General features: G+C 29.4%; 15 protein-coding genes across 15 annotated transcripts; 7 read left to right on the top strand and 8 right to left on the bottom strand.

The window, feature by feature from the left end:
- Positions 1-528: 528 nt before the first annotated feature.
- FG379_002784 (phosphatidylinositol-glycan-class c) lies at positions 529-1356 on the top strand (the record flags this gene model as incomplete). Its single annotated transcript, XM_067328474.1, has 1 exon — positions 529-1356. The coding sequence occupies one exon, from the start codon at positions 529-531 to the stop codon at positions 1354-1356; it is 828 nt and encodes a 275-aa protein (XP_067181972.1).
- Positions 1357-1478: 122 nt separating this feature from the next.
- On the bottom strand, positions 1479-2084 carry FG379_002783 (uncharacterized protein; the record flags this gene model as incomplete). The annotated part of the gene is made up of 1 exon (XM_067328473.1): positions 1479-2084. One exon carries the CDS (start codon positions 2082-2084, stop codon positions 1479-1481), a length of 606 nt encoding a protein of 201 aa, XP_067181971.1.
- Positions 2085-3095: 1011 nt separating this feature from the next.
- Positions 3096-4550, top strand: FG379_002782 (uncharacterized protein; the record flags this gene model as incomplete). The annotated part of the gene is made up of 6 exons (XM_067328472.1): positions 3096-3321; positions 3345-3488; positions 3554-3721; positions 3864-3968; positions 4015-4239; positions 4393-4550. The coding sequence occupies 6 exons, from the start codon at positions 3096-3098 to the stop codon at positions 4548-4550; spliced, it is 1026 nt and encodes a 341-aa protein (XP_067181970.1).
- A 139-nt stretch (positions 4551-4689) lies between these two features.
- FG379_002781 (uncharacterized protein) lies at positions 4690-5202 on the bottom strand (the record flags this gene model as incomplete). The annotated part of the gene is made up of 1 exon (XM_067328471.1): positions 4690-5202. One exon carries the CDS (start codon positions 5200-5202, stop codon positions 4690-4692), a length of 513 nt encoding a protein of 170 aa, XP_067181969.1.
- Positions 5203-5458: 256 nt separating this feature from the next.
- Positions 5459-5979, bottom strand: FG379_002779 (tubulin binding cofactor A family; the record flags this gene model as incomplete). The annotated part of the gene is made up of 2 exons (XM_067328469.1): positions 5459-5785; positions 5854-5979. The coding sequence occupies 2 exons, from the start codon at positions 5977-5979 to the stop codon at positions 5459-5461; spliced, it is 453 nt and encodes a 150-aa protein (XP_067181967.1).
- A 1020-nt stretch (positions 5980-6999) lies between these two features.
- On the bottom strand, positions 7000-7926 carry FG379_002778 (ht80 protein; the record flags this gene model as incomplete). The annotated part of the gene is made up of 1 exon (XM_067328468.1): positions 7000-7926. One exon carries the CDS (start codon positions 7924-7926, stop codon positions 7000-7002), a length of 927 nt encoding a protein of 308 aa, XP_067181966.1.
- A 600-nt stretch (positions 7927-8526) lies between these two features.
- On the bottom strand, positions 8527-9078 carry FG379_002777 (uncharacterized protein; the record flags this gene model as incomplete). The annotated part of the gene is made up of 1 exon (XM_067328467.1): positions 8527-9078. One exon carries the CDS (start codon positions 9076-9078, stop codon positions 8527-8529), a length of 552 nt encoding a protein of 183 aa, XP_067181965.1.
- Positions 9079-9631: 553 nt separating this feature from the next.
- Positions 9632-10549, top strand: FG379_002776 (ring domain; the record flags this gene model as incomplete). The annotated part of the gene is made up of 1 exon (XM_067328466.1): positions 9632-10549. The coding sequence occupies one exon, from the start codon at positions 9632-9634 to the stop codon at positions 10547-10549; it is 918 nt and encodes a 305-aa protein (XP_067181964.1).
- Positions 10550-11471: 922 nt separating this feature from the next.
- On the bottom strand, positions 11472-12146 carry FG379_002775 (uncharacterized protein; the record flags this gene model as incomplete). Its single annotated transcript, XM_067328465.1, has 1 exon — positions 11472-12146. The coding sequence occupies one exon, from the start codon at positions 12144-12146 to the stop codon at positions 11472-11474; it is 675 nt and encodes a 224-aa protein (XP_067181963.1).
- A 735-nt stretch (positions 12147-12881) lies between these two features.
- Positions 12882-13781, top strand: FG379_002774 (ring domain; the record flags this gene model as incomplete). Its single annotated transcript, XM_067328464.1, has 1 exon — positions 12882-13781. One exon carries the CDS (start codon positions 12882-12884, stop codon positions 13779-13781), a length of 900 nt encoding a protein of 299 aa, XP_067181962.1.
- Positions 13782-15022: 1241 nt separating this feature from the next.
- Positions 15023-16537, top strand: FG379_002773 (carboxylesterase; the record flags this gene model as incomplete). Its single annotated transcript, XM_067328463.1, has 1 exon — positions 15023-16537. One exon carries the CDS (start codon positions 15023-15025, stop codon positions 16535-16537), a length of 1515 nt encoding a protein of 504 aa, XP_067181961.1.
- Positions 16538-17069: 532 nt separating this feature from the next.
- Positions 17070-17918, bottom strand: FG379_002772 (uncharacterized protein; the record flags this gene model as incomplete). The annotated part of the gene is made up of 1 exon (XM_067328462.1): positions 17070-17918. The coding sequence occupies one exon, from the start codon at positions 17916-17918 to the stop codon at positions 17070-17072; it is 849 nt and encodes a 282-aa protein (XP_067181960.1).
- A 969-nt stretch (positions 17919-18887) lies between these two features.
- Positions 18888-20708, top strand: FG379_002771 (uncharacterized protein; the record flags this gene model as incomplete). Its single annotated transcript, XM_067328461.1, has 1 exon — positions 18888-20708. One exon carries the CDS (start codon positions 18888-18890, stop codon positions 20706-20708), a length of 1821 nt encoding a protein of 606 aa, XP_067181959.1.
- A 338-nt stretch (positions 20709-21046) lies between these two features.
- Positions 21047-22066, top strand: FG379_002770 (uncharacterized protein; the record flags this gene model as incomplete). The annotated part of the gene is made up of 1 exon (XM_067328460.1): positions 21047-22066. The coding sequence occupies one exon, from the start codon at positions 21047-21049 to the stop codon at positions 22064-22066; it is 1020 nt and encodes a 339-aa protein (XP_067181958.1).
- Positions 22067-22807: 741 nt separating this feature from the next.
- Positions 22808-23638, bottom strand: FG379_002768 (signal peptide transmembrane domain near N-terminus; the record flags this gene model as incomplete). Its single annotated transcript, XM_067328458.1, has 1 exon — positions 22808-23638. One exon carries the CDS (start codon positions 23636-23638, stop codon positions 22808-22810), a length of 831 nt encoding a protein of 276 aa, XP_067181956.1.
- Between the last annotated feature and the right edge of the window lie 523 nt (positions 23639-24161).

The following is a 24161-nucleotide window of genomic DNA, read 5'->3' as shown; positions in this document are numbered from 1 at the left end:
CACGATTTTTGAATATCACCTTAGATAGCCAATTATTATGGTAACTTGAATATAATTGGGAGTTCGATGTCTTGTCTCCACTATGTATATGTATACAAATAGGATGTATATATAGATATAAATGAAAATAGTATATATATGAAGATAAATTCAAGTTATTTAATTACATTAATATATACAAGCACGGAACAATACAATATTTACAAAATAGACTTGTGAAAAAAGGGTCGAATTGGAATAAGGTGAAATGCTTGCTGATTTATGTAGGAGGTAAGAAAATAATAATTATTAGTAAAGTTGAGTCATAGTTGCGTTTTGATTAGAGGCCAACTTTGTAAGTTGGTTGTTTTTGTTTACACTTTAAGAACATATTAAATTGTATAATGAAAATATCCCAATCTCGAAATACATACTCAATATATACCAATATATAGTTTAGTATAAATATATTAAATAGGTTTGTATAGTATATATATGTATAATATTACACAAACATATTTAATATAGTGTTTGAATACTTTGTTTTATATGGTGAAAAAGGTTCTTTATAGAGAAGGATTTCTGGAGGATTTTAATGACGTTTCAATAGAAGATGATAATGATAATTATGATGAATATCTTAAACAAGATGTAGTAAGTATATCTGGCGTGAAACATGATTACTATGACATATTTATAAGGCTTATAGGGGTACTTCAGGTTCTAGGACTTCTTATACAAACTATTTTGATCTGGTATAATCTGTATATTGGGTTCCTAAGTTTTGAGTTTCTTGCTATTTTGGATCTATCACTATTATCTATAATGTATATATTCATTTCTCCAAATGTTAATTTACTGGTCATATTCGGATTTTTATGGCTTGTTTCCCCTATTCTAATTACACTTACAGCTTCATTTAGTGATGACACCATTATAGCTCTTTGTATTGCTGCTTTTATACTATATCTACTTTCACATGATTACACTATCGTATATAAAGATTCAAAAGAAATTGAGCACCAGAATACAGATGTTGTTGCATTAAATCTCTCCATTCTTGGCTCCATACTTCTCGCATCTAGGCTCGAAAATAACATTCAAGTATATTTCTTCTCGTGCTTCAGCATTCACACACTTTACTTTAGTAGAATGGTCAGGCATACATTGTGGATTAATCTTCCAAAAATTTACATGTTTGTACTCACACCATTAACTTCTATAACGCCTATCTGGTTTCTTAATTATCCATTAAACATATTCTACACAGTTGTTTGTTGTGTTATTATTGCTGGAACAATACTCTACGTTTACTGTGGTTCTAATTACAAACATGTATTGTTTGGACCATGGGACGTCGCCACAATAAATGAATAAGTGTAGTTTAAATGGCCCATTGGGAATTTGTTGAATCAATTTTTTAGAAATTTTTTAATTATTTAATCTGCAATTTGTCTCGGCTTTGCCACCTAGAAACAGTATATACACTGCTATCATATTTAACTAAGCATTTTTTTAACCAGCTCCGGATCATATTTCACACCCTTAAATGGAGAGTTCTCTTTATTCCATGCCTCCTTTAATATATTGTGTATATTATCTGTATTGTTATTATTTCCTCTTTCGTAAATTGTTCTCATTATGTCCATTTTTGATTTCTCATCAAATTCGTTGAATCTTTTTTTACTTGTTATTTTAGATAGATCAATTGGTTTGTCTGATTTGAAACACTTACTCCATATAGACGGTTTCTTTTTTTCCATTGCTAATGCTAAGTTGAATGATTTCACTTCTTTTTTTTCCTTCGATAGTTCAACACTCTCATCTATGTACCATGTACTATATTCAACATTTATTTCTAAATACAAATCTTTTGAAAATATACACTCTTTATCTATAAATATTTTTATATTGTTCGTTTTCATTTCCACTCTCAATAATCTTTTTATGTCATCTAAACTCGTTTTCTCTAAATTAAAATTATTATTCCGTAATTCCATACATTTCTTATATATATGCACTATTCTTACTTCACACGTTAATTCATTGTCCGTTTGATTCCATTTATAGTCCTCACATTCATCTCCACTATTTTCATATATCATCTTTCGTGAAATCAAAATTTAAGTAACAATTTCAGAACCAAAAAAACTTCGCAAAAATATCTATTATGCTATTCTATCTTATTATGTTGTTGTACGATATACATTATATATCAGTTTATCCCACAATTATTCTTTTGTATACAAAACTATATTTTATTAAATTGCACCACTTTCGCTATAAATTACACATTTGACTCTTTGGTTTATAATTTGATTACTATTTTGGCGGGTCAGCGCTTTATTGTAATTGGTTTTCTTTTTGATTGGCTTGATATTGCATCAAGTATTTATTTTAAACTACACTTAATTAAATCAGTTTAAATTGAGATCCAACAACCTTTATCTACCATATTGTTTATTTGGTTCTGCAATTGTTCTTAAATCATTCAAAGAGTTTATGTTTCAATAATGTAGTACACTTTGAAAAGATCATTATCTGTTTTTTTAACTAGTATTATTACTTCATATAAATGACAATGACAGCTGAAATGCAGTCATTAAAAATCAAACCAATAATTTGGACGCGTTATAATGTAAATTTGTTCATTTTATATTAAATTGGGCAATTATAAGTGTCGTATTTTTATATTATAAAAGGTATGTAATAAGTAATGAATTATTATTAACCAAATTGCTTCTGAAAATATACTTAAAATACTTTTGTTCTTCATTATGTCAGCTTTTGAGAAGAATATCTTGTGTTATTGATCCATATAATAATTTTTCAAAATATACAACTCTAATTTTTTGAAATCAAACAGTAATAATAATGACCAATTTGTTACTAATACATTAGAAGTATGATGAATATATAAATACCATAACTTTGCAAGAATTTGTAAATTTGCATCTGATATTTAGTTTAGAAAATAATAATAAATAAAAAAAGAGGTAAAGCAATATAAAAAAGACTCTTCACCAAACGACGGTAATAATGATGGGTCTGTAGTATATTTTAGTATAGGTGATTTAAATTCATTCGGAAATAAAATGAAAGACTTGTGATTATCAATGGGTAATAATATACTTGATTTTATACCAATAGAGTATTCACATTTACTCTCTTTTAGAGAAACAATGAATGATATTCTTCCCATATTAGCTGGAATTGCATTAACCTTGATTTTATTGAAGAACATTTCGAGAATATCTTCCATTAATGGAGTAAAAAATACTGCTGAAAACATTAACTCTTCACCGAGAAAACTGTTTAAATTGGGCATTTCTCAATTTAATAGTTCAGATTAAAAAAAAATATAGTTGAATTTTCGAATATAGCTGGAATGAAGGAAGCCAAAAACGAAATATATGAATTTGTTGAATTTTTAAAGAATCCGAAAAAATTTGAAGTTCTTGGTGCTAAAATACCACATGGTACACTTTTGGTTGGAGCACCAGGTACCGGTAAGACGTTATTGATGAAAGCTGTTGCTGGTGTGGCAAATGTACCATTTTATTAATATTTCAAGTTGTGATTTTGTTGAAATATTTATTGGAATGCGTGCGAGTTGGGGAACTATTTTTAACAGCAAGAAAACATGCTCCAAGTATTGTATTTATAGATGAAATAGATGTGGTTGGTAAAAAAAGATCCAAAAATAATGAAATTTCTTCATCTTCAAATGATGAAAGAAAGAGTACATTAAACCAAATTCTCGTTTAAATGGTTGGTTTTTTTCTGATAATAACGGCGTAATTGTTTACCAGGTACAAATAGATCTGATATATCAGATCCTGCACTAACACAACCTGGCAGATTTGATTGAATAATTAATATAGATAAACCCAAATTAGACGAGAGAAGAGATATATTTAATATCTATATTAAACCACTAAAATTAAGTATTAAATTGAGCAAAAATGAATTGATTAATTATTCAGCAAGTATATCACCAGGATTTGTTGGTTTTGAAATTAAAAATTTATGAAGCTGCAATATTAGCCGTTAGAAGATCTAGCACTTATGGCATTGTTGTAATTGATTTTGATAATGCTTCTGATAAGATTATTGGTGGTTTAAAAAGAATAGATGGGTATTTATTTCCAAAGGAGAAAAATATTTTTAGTTTCCATGAATCAGGGCACGTAATTGTATCATTGTTTCTTAAATATTCCGATCCGACCATTAAAATATTAATTGTACCTAGAAGCAATGGTGCTTAGGTTTTACAAAATGAATTAAAACTTTTATATAAAAGCGAAATATCTGATAAAATTGCTGTATTACTTGGTGGTAGAGCTGCTGAGACTTTTTATAGGCAATATCTCAACCAGTGCATCTGATGATTTAATAAAGCAACTAATCTAGCAAACTCCATTGTTACAGGTTATGTCATGGATAATGAAATAGGATTAACCACTTTTAACTATTTTAACAATAATGGTGAGATTCATTCATTTTATAAACCTTTTTCTGAAGCATTTGCCGAAATAATCGATAGAAGAATTCAAAATATATTTGAATGAACAGTATAGTCGTATTATTGAATTATTAAAAAGTAAAATGGAAATGTTTCATCGTCTTTCTGATCTTTTATTTAAAAGGGAGACTGTTAATTTAAAGGAAATAACTGAATGTATAGATCATCTTCTAAATAATAAATATTTACATTCTTGAATTGTGCCTAATTATATTATATATCTTATTCTTTCCAAACATAATATTATTTTTTGAAAATAAATACGCCTCTTTTTTTAATATTAATAATAAATTTTTCATTTCTTTTTTTAATTCTTTAAGCTCTCTTCTTTCTTCTTCTTTAATCATTTCGAGTTGCTTATTATAGTACTCCTTTAACTTACTTACTTTTATTTCTAACAGTTTCCTATTTTTCTCATATTCAATGTTTTTACTCTTGTATTCTTGTTCCAGTTTTTTTATTTTATTCTTTATTTCAAGTGATTTGTTTTCCTCTCTGTTGTATTCATTATTTATTTCTAATATTGTTTTTTTCTCTAATTTTTTGCTTAATTCATAAAATGTTAATATATTATTTTTAACCTCCAAGTCTATTTCATCAATCACTTTCCTATATTTTTCAAATTCCTGTCTTTTTTGTTTGTTCTCAACCTTCTTCAAGAGTCCAACCAAATTTTCTATATTCTCATCGTCGGCCATTTTATTTTTTTCAAATATTTTTCTTTTTTACTCTATTTTTAATTAAATTCTTAATTACTCATTAAATTTATCTATTACATCTGAAATTCAGTCAGATTTTCCTCTCATTTTCAGTCCACATGGTAGCAATGCATGCAAATACCGTTATGACATGTATTGCAAACAGGAACAAAGAATGTAAGAAATCTTTAGAGAAAAAATAAATAACAAAAGATAGACTTTTTATTAATTGAGTGAACATCTAAGACAAATTAAACTAAACATATTCATCGTTTGTGGAACTTCTGCTATTGTTATTTGAGAAAGTTAGTGTTTCTAACTTAATTAAATTTCCGTACTCGGACTGAACTTTTTTCATTTCAGAATAAGCACTTAACACCAATTTGTTTGTTTGATCCTCATTACATGTATTATCAGATAAACTAATTATTTCCGATATGCTTTCTTTGAAGTTTTCACACAAGTATTTACGTAACTCTGAGTAGCTTATTGAGAGTCTTTTTAATACATCACGATAAACAAGTAGTGTTTCATGTAAACATTTTTCCTGTTGTTGTATATCGTGAATATCTCTTCCCTCGTTCTATTTGTAGTTAAATAAACGTGATAGTCATCGATAATTCAAATGATAAATGTACCCAACAAACATACCTTCATTGTTTCTATTTTGTTTTTAAAGTCTTCTTCCTCCTTTTTGTACATCTCCAGGTCTTTTACCATCCTCTTTATTGATGATGTTTTTATTTGAAGCTGTTTAAGCGTATCTTGTTTCTGCATTTTTTTTTCTAATAGAAAATATTTGAATTTATCAGTGTTTTATAAAAATAAATAATTACACTTTATTTGTTGCTAATTAATATATGATTACTAACTGGCATAAATATACTTTTAAAATTCATGTATGTTTTATCGAAAAAAATACTCCCCTCTTTAAAACAAATTTTTTTTTCAATTAATTTTGCATTTCAGAACAATTTGGGGGAAAATTTGTTGGATAAATAATTCCATTGTTTATTTAAAACAATTTTAATCTCTGATTAAGTTACCGTTGTTATAATTCATAATGATATATATAAATATAATTGGTACCTTATCCAAGTTTCTCTAATTTAAGGGCAAACTTTTCTCGAAAAAAAATTCAATCTTACTAAAATTACATTCTTTATCGACTAATATAAATATAAGTTCCCAGATGTTCACAACACACTTATACTTTTGTTATAGTACTTGAAAATTGAACGTGAACCAAAAATAGGGACAGCAAAAAAAGACATCTTCATTATTTCTTGTTTATTAAACAAGAGAATTAACAATAGACCGAAAGAAGTTCAAAACAAATATTGTCATCACATGGTTTTCCTCATCTTTTTATTTCTGTGTTCACTTCATAAGTAGCCTTATCACCCCCTTTTCCATCTTCTCCCCACCCCTGCCAACCTTAATGTCGTAAATAAAATTGGTTTTTTTTAAATAAATGAAATACATGTGGGCACAACATGCATGCAAATATTAATAAAAGTATGTTATTTAATGTTCGTAAATATCAGTTTGTGAAGGTGGCTCATTTTTTATACACATGTTCAGAGACCGGGTCTAAAAAATCTCTCTTTTCTTTATTACTAGTCGAGAATTAGTAGAAGTATTCGCATTAGATATATTAATGGTACTAAAAATAGTGAAAAAAAGACTCATTAATAATGTGATTCTGGTGATAATGATTGAAACCGAAATACAATAAAAGCACTGCCCAAAATCTATAAGTTAATTAATCTATTTTTTCTAATATATAGTGTAAATCTAGTCCAAGTTAATTTCAACATTGCAAAATTTGTTTATAGCCTCATAAAAACCATCATTATCATTAGATGAAACAATATACTGAGCAACATCTTTCGCCTCTTGGCAAGCATTTTCAACAGCAACAGAAATACCTACATACTTGAGTAATTCAACGTCGTTTTCAGCATCCCCAATTGCAAGACAATCTTTAGGGTCAATTTTTAGTGTTTTAAGAAGATGATCAGCAGCATGACCTTTAGAACAGTCAATTGGGAGAATCTCTAATATAAGTGGATGTGAAAATAACACTCTTGCGTCTGGATTGGCTTGTTCATCCAAAAAATTTTGGACTTTGTTTTTTATATCTTCCATAACATTTCTAGATTCTCCAATTACAAATTTAAGTAATTGCCCCGAGTTTTCTTTAATTACGTCAACAACGTTGTCAACTTTTCTAGAGTACTCTCGGCTCAAACCTTCAACATACCTTAATGACGTTCCTCTAACTCTGTGTACTAAATCATTTAAAAAATATACACTATATGAAACGGATCTGTATGTCTCACCTTCACTTTTAGCTTCTTCATAACCCTCGTCTCCAGGCTGCCATTCAATTTTGATTGAATCTAAAAGTTCACAAAGCTGTATCCCGTGGTTGTCCGGAATGGTCCATGTTCTCAATATGTCATCAGGACCGTTTGGACCGATAACAACAGCTCCGTTGAAAAAAATACCGGGAAATCCGTGATGTTTAGCCACATTCATTATATCCTTTGTGAACATTCTCAAAAAACCTACTTTAGAACGTCCCGTAGCTGGTACCAATAATATATGTGAATCCATTAATGTTGCCATTGTTTTTGCATTTCTTAATGACAATTGATTTGAACCATTAGCTAAGGTACCGTCTACATCGGTAAATACACAAGCTATATTAGGATGCATTTTTATGATTATTCACAGAAATATCACTATGTAATTATATTATTATTATCTAATTAACAAGTAAATATGTAATTCCAATTCAATTTAGTTAAGAAATAAGCACTCAAATTTAATTCAATATTCTTTTGAAATTGCTATTGATAAAGTTCCATTCTATACCCTCTATTTTTCTTTTATATAGATTTTCCCTCTCAATAGTGAATATAAAATAAAATATTTATTGTATCTTTACACAAAATATCCGCTTTTTTACTTGCACATTTTATTTTAACCCTTTATCCTCTTCTATTCGCATTTGCTTATCACCTATTAAGCAACGTTTTTGACTATAATAAAAAGCCAGAGGCGCCGGCGCCACTTGCGGAACGTATTGTAACATTGAATATGCGGAATGGGAAAATTTATATATAATTCATTAAGAATATTAGCATACAACAGGCAGTAGCAATATGTTGCACAAATAATGTGTGTATACGTGTAGTTTAAAGAGAGCGTTGTTTTACCTGTATTTGAGACGAGCAAATCGAACGCATTCATTATAACTTAAAAATATGGATGCATATGGTAGGTAAATAAATTAGATGGAAAATAGTGCATTAATTAGCTCTTGTTTATGATACTTTGAAATATTTTAATTCTGCTTTTAGTGAACTCTAAGAAAGAACCTAGTACTTCTTCATTCCTTTTGGCGTCTTGTTGCGACTTGTAGCTATTTAGGATGTTTAAATTATATTTATAGTTGTCATATATGTCGGAGTTACAAGCAATTAGTTTTTGTTCAATAGAAGATGGAGGTGGGGAAAAAGGTACAATTGCAAATCCAAGTGTTGGTTTGAAATGTTCGTTTGGATTAAATTTTTCCCAAAAATATTCAATTTCAAAAGGATCTCTATCTATTTGAGATGCAATTAGATTCCAATCTATTTCTCCACAAGTAACCACTGATTCATCTCCTTGTTGTGTCATTATGCATTCCAGTAGTAAACAAATTTCCGGAAGAGTAAATGTAATGTATCTTCCCTTTGATACCAATACTTCGTGTTGCCTTCCATACTCAATAGCTGAGTTATTTTTCAATAACTCGTTGTTATCGGAGTTTTCAGAGTTACTTTGTGTTTGGACTGTACTCTTACTCTTTTTACTGCTACTCATTAAATGAAAAAAGAATAGGGAGAAAAATCTGCTACTTTGCTTCTTTAAAGAATTAAGCGACGAATTTTGACAGATTGTGGGGAGTGAGACTAAGTGGGATTATAAATGTAACTTTAATAGGCAATGCGGAAGTGAAACTGTAAAAACATATGCAACTTTTCGTTAAGAAAAATGATTCAAAATATTCAAATCCTTTATATTTCAGTTTTATATCCAAATCTTCCTCTCCTATCCACATAAAAAGATAGAAAATTAACTACGAATATCTGGTGCAAAAAGCAAATGAGGACGAAATTAATTTTTTTATATCTTAGACCTACTCCTTTTTTCTCTTCCCCGTTCAACATATTATAGTAAGAATTTATAACCTCTTAAATAAACTTGGCGCGCGAATGCAAGAATATATATATTTATGTGAAATGCAAAAAAAGCTGTAGGTGGAATAAATGCAGTTAGATTCAGTTTTGTAGCGAGATAATTACATACTTTAAAGTAAAACAAACGCAATCATAGCACTATTATAGCATGTGTGTGACTAAATTAAGTTCAGGACATGGAAAAGACTGATAATAATAAAAGAGCAGATTTTTGCAACGAATGGGTATATGAACAAGGAGACTTAAATACAATAGAAACTGAAAATGGTTTGGATATTTCTTTTAGAGCAAGGGTAATATCTGATTTGCTAAAGTGTCCAATATGTGATGGATTTTTCAGGAATGCAACAACAATAAGAGAGTGCCTGCATACATTTTGCAAATATTGCATATCAGACTATATATATAAAAAGGGCTCAAATTGTCCAAAATGCAATAAGCACATAGGACTTTATCCTTTTGAGGAGTTAGTTTTTGACAGTAGCATACAAAATATAACAGATAAAATACTTCCTCAATTTAAACAACGTGAGATTGTTTTGTATGAACGATTTATTGAAAAATACGGAAAGGATGCTGAAATAGAGAGCAAAAACTCTGAATTGAAACAATACAAGAGAAGCAATTGTACAGATATAAATAAGAAAACATCTATTAGAATTTTCGATATAAAGTATCATTCTGTTGACTTGACTAGACATTTTTATACCAACATATTGTATCCCGAACTAAACTCTAAAACAGACTTTGATCCTCAAAAAAAGTCTTGTATAAGTAATTTAACGGTGAGAATAAAATTGGTTCCCCTACGAAAAAGTAATGTTGAACTAGATGAAAATTATAACAAAGAAAATAGTTGCAATTTTGAAAATAAGCTAGAAAAACCCTACATTTTGGTGGCCCCACAGATAACTGTAGACCATATTAGAAAATACGTAATTCACAAATTAAAAAAAAAATGTGTGAAAATGCCTTCAATATACTTAAGTGGTGGAGTTTTGCTTCCAAAAAACCATTCAATTGAGTTTATTTGCAGATCTAGAAGAATCACTTTAAACAATATCCTCGTACTAGAATATCATGTGCCAGAATAAAACCCATGGGAGAAGTATTGTCACTTCATTTTTTTAATATTCATATAGCTACAAATAAAGCAGATAACAATGTCATTAGTAAATTTATATTTGAATTTAAAGCACTAAGAGTGAATTCAAACATTGAAAAACTAAATATGTACTTGTTTTGTTTGACTTGAAATATTACTCATTCAAGACTATGCATATATATATATATATATATATGTTTAACTTATAGTATTGTGTATAATACATGTATCGGTCTTTTCTTTTTTCAATAAAGAATTTAACCCTTTTAATTACAAATTTGTAAAGGATAAAAATTTAATTTCCCTTCTTTCTCTTTTTCATCTCTTTGTTCCTTTTTCTCTGCAATCTAGACAATTTATCAAGTATTCTTGTCGCCTCGTTTTCGTCGTAGTCACTGTCTGTTTCTTTCTTAATCCTTTCTGTTTCTAATGTATGAATTACAAGTTCACTAATTGAGTGAATTATTCTCAAACTTGAGTTTGTAGATTCATTTTCTATTCTAGAATCATTTGTCTGGTGTATTTCTCTAAGTATTTTCTTTAAAAATTCACTTGAATTTGGCAAATTAAGTTCTTTTGCACTGATGTCAAAAAGTGTAACTGAAACCTGAGAAGGTGTGTACAACAGGAAACATCTAAAGGAAGAAACAGTCAAATTGATTTTAAAAAATGTAAATTTTGGGGAATAGGTACCGTGCGAATCATTTTGAACAACTCACTCACAAACACGTATTCCCACTAATGCTTATTTTTCTTATTAAAATAAAACAGCAAGACATTTATATTGACCATTTTAAATATAGGATTCATTAATAGATAAATTTAGGTTAATTTTTGCAAATACATTTATATTAAAAGATATTACTTTCTTTGCCGTTTTAAAAGAAAAATACAACACAATATAATTCAACTTACAGTGTATGCAATACCATTAATATGTATGTTTCGGCCTTAATTATAACTTTAGAAAGCAAATTCAAAAGATAGGTCTTTTTTTCGCTGGATTCGTCATCCCTAAAAATATCAATATAGTATTTTTTATATAAAAGTCTTAAACCTTCGAGGGTATTTCTTGGATTTAAAATATATAGATGAAATTTGAGAGTATTACAAACAGTTAACTCATGCAGAAATACATCTCTTATATTTAATCCAGGAACGTCACCGAAGAGTTTTTCCAATGTAAAATGAAGACCATACTCCTCAAGTTTAAGAGCTAGTGATATGCTTGTAAATATAATTATTCTGGGATCATAATCCATCACACTCTGGTGGGTGAAGAATCTTTGATATATCAAAGAGGCATTATATTTAGATAAGAAAGGAAGTTGTTTGTGATTACAAAACTCAACAAGTTGTTTTCCAAAGTAAGATACAAGAGTTTCCTCCTCCTTTGTTGTTAACAATAACTGCTCCAAATCTACACTGTTACTTGTTCCAGAGCTTATTGATTGACTAAATACGTATCTCCAGTTTTCCTTTGCTTTTTCATTGCATTCATTTTTTATTTCTCTTAAGGAGTCTTCAGAGCTGAATATCCAGTGATTTAAATGGTGTGACTCAGATGGGTAATTGTTATTGCTCATTTTATTGCTATAAAGAACCCACTAAAATATATATTGGAATATTTATGTTATTTTATATTTGAAATGTGATTATTTTCCATCAAAAGTCAACCTTAGAAATCTGACAATTAATAAGAAAATTCAATAAGATTAATTATAATATTTACAATACAACACGAAAATACCACATATATAATATATATTTATATATTCAAGTATGATGTATGTACATATAAGTACATATATACATACATCACATATATATATTATACATGCAATAATTCCTGCCTAGTCACATAAGTTCAGATATTTTGGACGTTTTCTTAAGTATAGGCTTGAAAAAAATCAAGTAAAATAACAAATACAAATAGAACAATAATTCTTTATAATTTCAAAAAGTGTCAACTCCCTATTATCTTACAACAACTTTTTTCACCGTTACGGACAAAGAAATAACTCAATTAGAGTTTGCCGCCAAATCATAAATGTAACAAATTACTAATTACAGTCGTTTAAAGCAGAAAGATTAGTAAAAACAAATTTTTCATAAACAAGAAAAAGTAAGACCAATTAAAATGCTGAATATGATTTTTTAATTGAACTCCGTTAAGAAATCACTATATGTACATATGCATATGTACAGGGCAGCAAGATCTTTATTAATAATGGAATACTGAGCCTTCTTTTATTTTTGAGGAACAATACATTCAACCAATAGAGTGAATAAAAAGGAAATAGACATCATTATCCTAAGTAATGAGCACTGGAATTGAAACACGAAGTGAATTTCCAAATGGTAATTGTGAGGCAGTGATATCTCCGTCGAAATGTCCATTATGTACGACTGATGTATACTTTAAAAATGATATTAAAATATATTATGGTGATCCATGCGGACATTGTTTTTGTTCAGAATGTTCAAATAAAGTAAATAAAAAGAATTCAACTGTATCTAAAACGAATAACAATATTTGTCCAGTTTGTTTGAATTACGTTAGATATGTATTAGACTATGAATACGGCGAGACCGAGTTTTTGAAGCAAGAAAACACATACAGAAAGTACGTCTATTCAATAATGAATGAGTCTAGAAACGATTTTAAAGACACTCCTTGTTATAATGACTATCTTGAAAAAAGGGAAGATTATATATATAAATTGATATATAGTAACGATAGTGAAAAAAAAGGCATACAGGAACGCTTAAATCAATATTCAAAAGACAATCAGATTTCCATATTAGAAAGGAAAACGAGGGATGAAACAAAATTAAAGAATTCTATTATTGAAATTGTTAATCAAGAGGGGATATTTTATGAACAATTAAACCAACTTTCTCAAAATACTTATATAGATCACCTACAGATAATTCATCCGCTACAAAGCGAATATCCAGAATTTTTTCATAATTATTCAAACAAAAAGGATAACCAAAATAACAAAAACAACAATAATGGTTCTGGAACTTTTGCTCTTGGAAAGAATATTCCAAATCCAATCGACACTAACATTACCTCCAGGGACCAAATACAACGCAAAAATAACATTCCGATTGAATTAAGACAAAGAGCTGGAGGGTTTACCGAAAATGTCGTGTGGAATCTCTGTAAAGACGAACTTTTATACGGGTTTTATAGCCAAAGTCTTACTTCTTAATAATCTTGTGCATTTTAATGGTTTATATTGCATATGGTTTTGGCGCCCAATTCCTGTGTATAAACACGAGGCAAATGTACAACCTGTTCTCTAGGACTGTTTATATCATTAGGTGAAATATTCTGGCTTAAAATTAATGTTTTCTTTTGTTTATTTACTCAATTCATACAATAGTGTTCACTTTCACTACAAAAAGCGGACTGTTTTCTTCTTTCTTCTCACTTTCTGACTTACCTGGATGATCTAGCGCGTAGCTCGCCATTAAACATAGAAATAGTGTCAAAGATGTGCGCTTACTTGAGGTAAAAGTGGCATGCATTTGTTATTACTACTCTTAATGTAGTAAGTCAGATGTGGGGAAATGCAAAATGTACAGGGCGTGATTGGCTACTTGAGAACGAGTATTACAGAGATCCGATTCTCCAATAGAAACCAATGTTCCAGTGATAAGTTTATTAGAAAATGTACTCAGGAAAGATTTGCAAGAAGAACACCCCGTAAACCTGGTATTACATTTAAAACCAGCAATAATATGCACCAAAGCTAACGCGGATCACCAATATTAAAGGAAAATACCGAGTGTGGATTAATTTCCTCGATTTAAAAGCGAATAACATACCGAAATATAAAGTGAAATAATGGGAAAGGCAAACAAGTAATGGTAAGAATGAAGAAATGCTTCACTAAAAAATGCATCCTTGCAAAAAGAATTAAACAAATAAACAAAAGTAATGGAAAGAAAAGGCGGGAAGTGCAACTGGCACCATCATAATGATGAATAATTAAATATAAAATTCAATGAACATTCGGTTTACAATCACATATCCTTATGAACCCAGATGGAGGTGTCAATATATTCACACCTTCATGCCCAGTATTTCATTAATTTTATTCCTTACATTGGTTGTAGCTGTACCCAACTTAATTATGTTTTATGCATCAATAATAATCAAATTATACTCGAAACCGACGCATACGTCTCCGTCAAACATATAATAATGGTGCATAAGCTGCAAAAAAAAGCAAATAGCAGAGGAAAGAACCAAACAAGGGTGGTTTAAGCTGTCAGGTAAAAAATAGAATAGTGGTTTTTCAGATGTTCCTTCATGCCTGTGTTTAGCTGAGTGATATAAACAAATAGTAAAACAAAGTACAAGGGACAATTAAAGTAATATATTTATATTGATATAAGTACCCTAAGTAATACTAATATATATGATAGGCTTAGATATTTGCTGAAAATGCAGATACTAAAGAAAGGCGCAAAGTTGGTATTTGTAATGGCAACAGTGTTAATGTCAATAAATGTTGAGTGTTTAAGAAGAAGAGGGCGAACGACTAAACTAAAACGTGGAGATACGTACGGGAAATGTGGTCTGAACTACACTCCGCCTAATTATGATAGTGTCATAGTATGGTTGCATGGCTTGTGTGGTTCAGCAATGGATTGGGAGAAATTCGCATTATTTGTCATTAATAGAGGATATCTTCCCGAAACAAAGTGGATACTACCAACATCTAGATATAGAAGAATAACAGCGCTTAACGGCAATAAGTGCCCAGCATGGTTTGATATAACATCATTTTCTCCATCAGCTAATATGGAGGATACGACAGGTATTTTAGAAAGCGCAGAAAGAATACAAAATATAATTAGAGGTGAGATTAATAAGGGAATAAGTCCAAGTAGAATATTTTTAGTTGGATTCTCCCAAGGTTCTGCAATGGCACTAGGTACAGCGGTAACAATAAAAGGGATTACATTGGGTGGTGTGATAGGAATATCTGGATGGATACCTATGTCAACACAGTTGCAATACGGTGAAAATTCTCAATATAACAATGAATTATTTGATTTTAAGGTTGATGAAGATAAGAAAGATAATTTAAGTGTACTGGTTTTTCATGGATCTGATGATGTGGTTGTATCATTAGATGTATTTACTCAGTCAATTGCTTTTTTAAATGATCTTGGTTTTAAAAATATAAATCAAAGACTATTTTTCGGTATTGGTCATACACTCTCTACATTAGAAGGTGTTCAGGCAATATATGAGGTATCGAAACATTTAGTTCCAGATCATATAAACTCAGATCTAACTCTTGTCGAGGAGAGTACATATATAAATAGGGCTTATGGAATGATTATGAAGACTAAGAATAGGGGTACTTTTTATGATATATATAAACCAATGCCATGTAATCCCATTCTTGAGGATGGTTTATCTTGCTCGAATGAAAATTGTCATTGTTCAAAAAATGTTATATTTTTTGATAGAAATACATTTGAGGATAAATTTCAGAAGTGTGACCAATCTTGTACTTGTATTATTGTAGAAGCTGAACTGGAAGGTGACTTGTATCTAGATATGGATAGTTTGGACACTTCTCTTGGAAGTAGTTCAAAATCAAGTGGATCCTACGCTTTGGACACCACTCAAGAATTTATATCTTCTGTAGCGTCGCCTTTTAACACTTCCGGCAATTTTGTTTCTGCAGATGAAGGGGAGGTACTTTCAAAAAATGAGGAGTTGGTCACCATTTCGCCTTATACTACTACTACTACTACTACTACTACTACTACTACTACTACTACCAGTAAAATTTTTTCTGAATCCTCTACAAAAACTATTGTAATTAAAGGTAAAAATAATGAAACCAAAACAGTTCCCGTTATCGTGAAAGGTAAAAGTAATTTGAGACAGTTTATAGATGGGATACCAATAACTAATTTCGAGTTTGAATTGGATGAATAGGTTAATGGACGAAATTGGCCTCAATTTACATCTTTTAATGATATATGCATAACCCAGTAATATTAAGTACGATACATTTATGTATATACAATATATTTAACACTACAGATTGTATTTATATATTAAATGTGCTTATATACACGTATTGGTATATATATTGTTTTTATATGTAATTATAATTACAATCGCAGTGACATTACCGTTTCATATAAATATACGTAAACATTCTTTTTTAATGAGAAAAAACATGTAATACAGGAACCTAAATAATGAATAAGGAGAAAGAAGAATGAAGACAATAAGATAAATCAGGTCATTTAAATTCAAATAGAATTAGGTTCAACTTAATTAAACAAGACTGATTTAACCGAGTTTTACCAAACCTAACTAGCATAAACAAATTCAATTTAATTATGGAAACAATAAGTAAAACTAATTAAATGAATAAAGATAAAAATTCCATTTTATTTACATATAATGGTGGTCAACTGTGACACTATACAATAAAAATAACAGTATTTCAGTATAGATGTTACTCATCGAAATCAATGTTAAGGTGTTTAATTATATCAAACATTATCTTAGAAGCTTTACCTCTCCTTTCTTGATCATTTAAATGCTTTATTTCGGACGAAAGATTGGACATCATTGAATTAATTAAGTCAAATTGATTAAATGAATTTTCAATATCTATATTACTTTGACCAATGTTTGACTCTGAATTGTGTGTGTTTTTTCTATGTATAGTATCCCAAATAGTACAATGTAATGCTTCTATTGTCCTTATTATTCCATTTAAAGGAGAATATTCAATTATCTCACTTTCACTGTCATTTGTGTTTTTTGGACAGACGTCTTTTATTTCAGAAATAACTATTAGTTCGAAACTAAATTCATTACACACATTTAAAAGTTTACTCATTTCAATATTATTAGCGTTATTTTTGTCTTTAATCAAACAACATACTCTTGTAATATTATCATTAGATTGATAATCGGAATAATAATCATCTGAAATATTGTTTTCATCTGTTTTACCAAAATCTTTTCCTAATTTTTTAAATAATTCATCATATTTATTCGCATTATAATCTCCATCAAAAAATAAAAGTATTGCATTGGGTTTTTTTTTCTCATCAATGTTAAATGACAAATATTCATCTATCGTTGCATTTAAAACTGAGATTTTTGCATCATAGTATTTGGTTTTTACTATTACATCAGAAGGAATATGTATATTATCTTTACAATCAACGATTAAAGAATCATTACTCTTTGTTTTCTTCTTGTATTCTAATATTGAGTTAGTGTCTTCTAAACCAACAAGTATATTTCTCAAATAACCACTATATTTTATATTGTTTCCTATGATATACAACATTATATTTAAAAATATATATGTTCTGAAATATCTCAATTGTTTCTTCTTTCAAAAAATAGAAAAAACCTGTGGGTAACAAATTTAGCAATAAATTATTGCAACTCGTCTATACTTTTCTCTTCCTTTTCCCTACCTATCAATCTAGGCATCACGAAATCACCTTCGTGATCACCAAATTTAGCATTAATTTCGGGGGTTTTGGCGGTAACTTCACTATTTAAAGTATGGCGTGTAGCGCCATTTGTTAAATTAATGTGACAATTTATTTTTAAGCTGTAAATAATGACACGGCTTTTATGTATATTAAATAAATATAAATACAAAAGCCTTGATTCTTTGTAATACACATAATCACTATAAAATTTGGTATCTGTATGATAACAAAACAGAGATTCTGTTTATATATATATATATATATATATATATTATACATGTCTGAGCGATACTCTTCTCTGTAAACAATTTTATCCTCTTTTTTATGGTAATAATTTATATAACACTACTCGATTATATAGTCAAGTAACAAAAATACTATTACAAATAATTACAAATTAGCATATGTTTTCATTATATAACCCACTATACAATCAAAAATCTGTCTGTTTTATTTCATGTAAAATATAAATATACACATATACATGGCGCCAAAAAAGGTACCTGAATTTAAGTGTACTCCAAAAAAATAAAATCGGTGCCTTGTATAGTTAGCAATGCATATGCGCCTTATTACAGCTACTAGTCACGATCTAAATTATGGCGTGGCGCCCAATTCAAAGTATTCATTGACAAAAGCCAGAATTTTAAGAGAAGATAAGAGGTGATAGTAATATTAAATATATAGGGAAAGAAAACTGGTAAGGGGAAAAAAGGATTCAGGAGGAGAAAAACGGTGCAGATACAATTCAAAATTAGGGATATAGACAGGTCATCGTTGAATTAGGTGCAAGACAAAGTAAATAGCTGATAGTAATGATGTATCATGTACAGTATACAACAGGTGGTTTACCAATATACGACTTTTCAAGAGGTAAATCACTACCAGAGTATTTGGAGGACTCTAAAAAGCAAAAAAAGTTATTAAAATATGAATCAGAGTACAGAAATAGGATAGAAATATTACAAAATTTTGACTTTACTGTAGCTTCTAGTAGAATAAGAGTAAGCCAGGATGGACAGTATATAGCTGGAACAGGCACATATCCACCAGAGTTGAGAATGTTTGACATAAACGAATTATCAATGAAATTTATGAGAAGATTTGACTTTGAGGTGCATGATTTTCTATTCTTATCTGAGGATTACAAAAAATTGGTATTTTTGATGACAGATAGAGTCATTGAATTTCACTCACAGGGAGGCAGGCACTGTAGAGTAAGAGTTCCAAAACAAGGAAGAAGTATGGAATATTTAAATAGTGCAGCGGAATTATTTATATTTGGCTCTACAAATGAAACCTATAGATTAGATTTAGAATCGGGAATGTTTTTAGCACCTTTAAATACAGGATTGGAGTATATTAACACAGGCAAAGTATCGCCAACTTTACCGTTGTTATTGGTAGGAGGAGATCAGGGAAAAATAGAACTTTGGGATTTGAGAGATAGAAGTGTGGCAGCTTCGCTAAAAGTAAATGATATATTCTCAAATAATAGAAACAACTCATCTGTAAGCAACAATGTTAAATTTTCTGAATTAAATGACGTGATTGAAAGTAATAATAGAAATTATTCCAAATTTGATTGGTTTGATACAAATACCCAAAATGAAGTGTTTGTAACAACTAGTTGTTTTTCAAAGGATGGACTGAGATTTTCACTTGGACTTTCATCTGGAAATGTTGTTATTTATGATGTTAGGTCGAGTAAACCATTGGAAATAAAGTCCCATAAAAGCGATTTACCAATTATGGATATGCATTATACATATTGTCAAAATACAGGTAAAGATGTATTGGTTACATCAGATAAGCAGACAATAAAAATATGGAATGAACTTAATGATGACGGTAGCAACAGTAAACATAATAATGGGTTAATGGCAACAATAACAACAGACTTTCCTGTGTCTTCAATATGCACATATCCAAATTCTGGATTGATAATGTCAACGGGAGACAAATCAAGGATAGGAATATATTTTGCTCCTATTTTGGGTGTTGCTCCAAAATGGTGTTCATTTTTGGAATCAATAACTGAGGAATTAGAAGAAGATCATCTGAAAAAAGATCAAGCTTCCTTTAAATCATCAAGGATATATGATGATTACCAGTTTATCACTAGTGAACAACTTAAAGAGTGGGGGGTTGAACATCTTATAGGGACTTCCTTCCTAAAGGCATATCTGCATGGTTATCTTATGAATAGTAAGATGTTTAGCGACCTTAAGGACTTGTTGAATCCATTTGATTATGATAGATATAAAAAGGAAATAGCCAGGAAAAAAACGGAAGAAAAATCACCAATGAGAATACCTGTTAAAGTCAATAACAATAAACAACATACGAATGATAATACTAAAATTAACCTTAAATTTGTTGATAAACTTAAAAAACAAGCAAAGGGTGAGCTCATTTCTTCAGAAGAAGAGGATAGTGGTGAAGAGCTACTTGCAAAAAAAGATAAATATGATAAAAGATCTAAAAAAATGTCTGAAAAACAAAGAAGACAAAAGAAAAAACTCAAAAAAGGTCAACAAGAACGTGCTATATCTCTTCTTTCTGATGACCGTTTCTCGAAATTATTCAATGATGCAGACTATATTATTGACGATAATCAAGAAGATGACACATAGTTTTCTTGTTAATGCTACTTCTAAATATATTGTTTTTTCTTCAAATGTTTAACATTGTTTATTTTAGTAAAATAGAAAGTAGGCTTGCTCTCTCACACGAATTTAATTTCTTATGTATATTTAACATATCCAAAGTATTGATACCTTAAAACATGTATATATACCTATTTTATTCTTCATACATTACCTGTACATGTGACTTTTAATATTGGAGAGGCGGGCTCGTCTGAGGTCGGATTTAAAATATTTGAGAAAAAACAAGAAAAAGTCAAGGGTTTGCATATATAAGTCTAGGAATTGAAAGTACTTGTACGGTTTGATGAGTATTTTACTGTTAGATGGAGAAAATCAATGAACTTATACGTGTAGACAACAACGAAATAGGGATAAAAGATGGAGCAAAAATAGAAAACAATGACGAAATAGTTGCAGGGGTAGAGAATGGTGGTACTAGTTGTATAATTGACAATCTGAACATGGAAAATGAGCCAAAATTTAGTAAAGGTGAAGGAAATTTGGAGAATAAGAACAGAATTGAGACTGAAAATGTGAATGTAGGTTACGAGTGGTGTAATGAACTACTATCATTTCCAAACATGTTTAATAATGTATTCTCATCCTTATATAGATACAATGAATATATAGATCAAAGATGGCTATTAATTGAGGACAACTATAACAAATTAGTTGAGTTGTTACTGGAAATATCGAGAAATACATCGCTTGAGGAAGAAAAAAACAATATGAGGAGTGAATTTATCTGTTTACTGAATAACACAGATGCCAAAGATGGTGGATTTATTATCAAAGAGATGTTTTTGAATAAGGAAAATGTGGAATATAGATCGATAAATGATAAGACAAGTATTCTACAATACATTGATTGTGTCAAAAACAAGATTAAAATAGAAATAAACACATCTAGTGACGATATCCAACGAAAATATAATAATGTCATGTCAAATAATAGTGATTTCCTGCAGAATATGGAAATTAATAAACACATTTACTGTGACTTATATAATAAATACCAAACTTCTATAAATGATATTGATATAACTTTTGATAGAAAAGAAGAGATATTACTTAAACTGAATTCAAGATTAAAAATGATTATATCATCTATTGAGCTTTTTATGAAAAATAATCCAGGTATTCTAGAATCAAATGTGAAACCAATTTATAATATAAGCAACACTGAATTAGTTGATTTAAACCTAAATAGAAAAAAATCCAATACGAGAGGAAGACCTCCCGGTTCAGTAACAAGAGGAAGACCACCAGGTAGTACTAACAGCAATAACAATAATTTAACTAAAAAAAATATAATTAAACGAAAATATTACAATTTAAGTTGAATTTTTAAATTTAAAATATTAAATTAATAGAATAATACCTTGTATGCAATGTAAACATGCGAATATTATCTGTTAATACTGCACCTTTTAGTATTCGTGTATAAGTTTACACAGAAATGAATATTGGAAGTATTTTTAGCCTTTAGATTCTGGGAAATAAGGGCAAACAGCTTTTAGTTATACTTTTATAAAGATGTATCTATTTGTTATGTGCCTTTTTATTTATAGTCGCTGTTTCATGTAATTTTAGTATTTTAATTGGTAAATCGCCAAACATCTTTGGATAGAATAGTTATCCCACTATTTGCGGCTTTTTAATTAGTCTCGTCCACCTATTTCACCTCGTTTAAAATAAACAATTAAGATGACTCGGAGTCCCCACTATTCTCATTTAAATTTTCCCTAGTTAAAGTGAAAAGAAAATTCTAAACGAGTTCACCAAAAAAGTTAATAAATACGAGATGAAACATAAGAAAAACTAACATTAAAAATAAATCATATGTATAAATGTACATGCATATAAATACATATATACAAGACAGTTACTAGATAAATAAATGCATACATATAAAAATACACATCGTTACTCAAAGTAGCTCCATAGATTCGGTAACACAAACATTTAGTAGTAAATATAAAGTTTGTCAGTTATACATGTATATACATTCTCTGGTATCACGAAGTGAAACCATATTAGATAGTTCCATGAGTCTCACTCTATAACAAACTGGTTTCAATAACTTAGAGCGGAATGTCAACTCGGTTGCAAGAACAACTTTCACTATAAATAACATTACTATTGTGATTATGATTATAATTATTGCATTCACAATGAGTAGTACCAATATCGTCTTCAAATAGAGGTGATGGTGATGCACCACAGTTAAATGGGAGTTGATTAACATAGTTATCGTCAACTATACTGGTAACAGGTTGTGCTAGATGATGCGGATGACAACCAGGAATATAACTTGGTGAAGATTGAATATATGTAGGGTGAGATGCAACAGTAGTATTTGGCGGTGCAAAACTCATTTCCATAGTTTTATGAATTCCCGGTGGTTGTTGGTAAGGAACATGGTGATACTGAGAAGTATGCTGTGGTGGATGAGTTTGAGCATGAATAGGTGGTACGTGACTTAAAGATGGAACGCTGCTTTCAACATTTGTAGACACGGCAGATGGTACAGATTCAATGCTGCTTGAAAAATCTTTGTTCATAATGTTATCGTTCAAATTCGACATAATAATCTCATTTAAAAGCTTCTTCTCTTTAATTGCTTTCATATTACTTCGGTATTTCAACATTTGAAAACAATGATCACTGCACCATACCCATATTAAACAAGGAATACATATAAATACCGGTATTAATACCAATAGCCATACAAGATATTTTGTATTATTTGAATGATATCTATTATAATACAATCTATCAATCAAGGTATCGCCAGATTCAACTCCAAGATCACGTCCCAAAGATTGAGATATCACATTAAATACACCTATAATATTAAGTAATAAGATAAATAACTTTATGTTATTTACAGTACCAATTTTAAGCTTTTTCATCTCAAAAAAAATCGAACCGTAACAAAACTTGACTTCTATTTGAATATAAAATATTCATTACAGTGTTAAATAATATATTCAGCTAAATTGAAGTTTATTTGAATATATTACACTCTCCAGAAGATAAATCTAGAAAGAAACCTGTCTTTCGCCTCTATATCACTCTACTCTTATATATTTGTAGTATATTGTTTTCGTCTTTGTAAAGATAGTAAATAACTTTTAAATAGATTTCAAATAAAAACAATGCAATTACTAACAACAAAATAAACCAATGTTCACCACCGCAATACAGAAAAAAGAGAAACGGGTATGCACCTATATCTCCTTATGTAAATTGATGTTGTCAGATTTCTGTTATCGCAATACTTTAGCCTTGTTATTTTTATTTTCCTTGGTAATTAAACCTAGACACACCTATACTTTATTTGGTTTTTTATTTTCTATAATATAAATATATACACAGTAACTATAAATAATCTATTTTTTAACTTCCCTTCCAATACAATGTTAATTTTAATGG

Source organism: Cryptosporidium bovis (genome assembly GCF_009768925.1).
Source record: "Cryptosporidium bovis isolate 45015 chromosome Unknown contig_4, whole genome shotgun sequence".
Taxonomy (NCBI): domain Eukaryota; phylum Apicomplexa; class Conoidasida; order Eucoccidiorida; family Cryptosporidiidae; genus Cryptosporidium; species Cryptosporidium bovis.
Note: the sequence above shows the minus strand (reverse complement) of the source record. Positions and strands in the feature narration are given on the sequence as shown.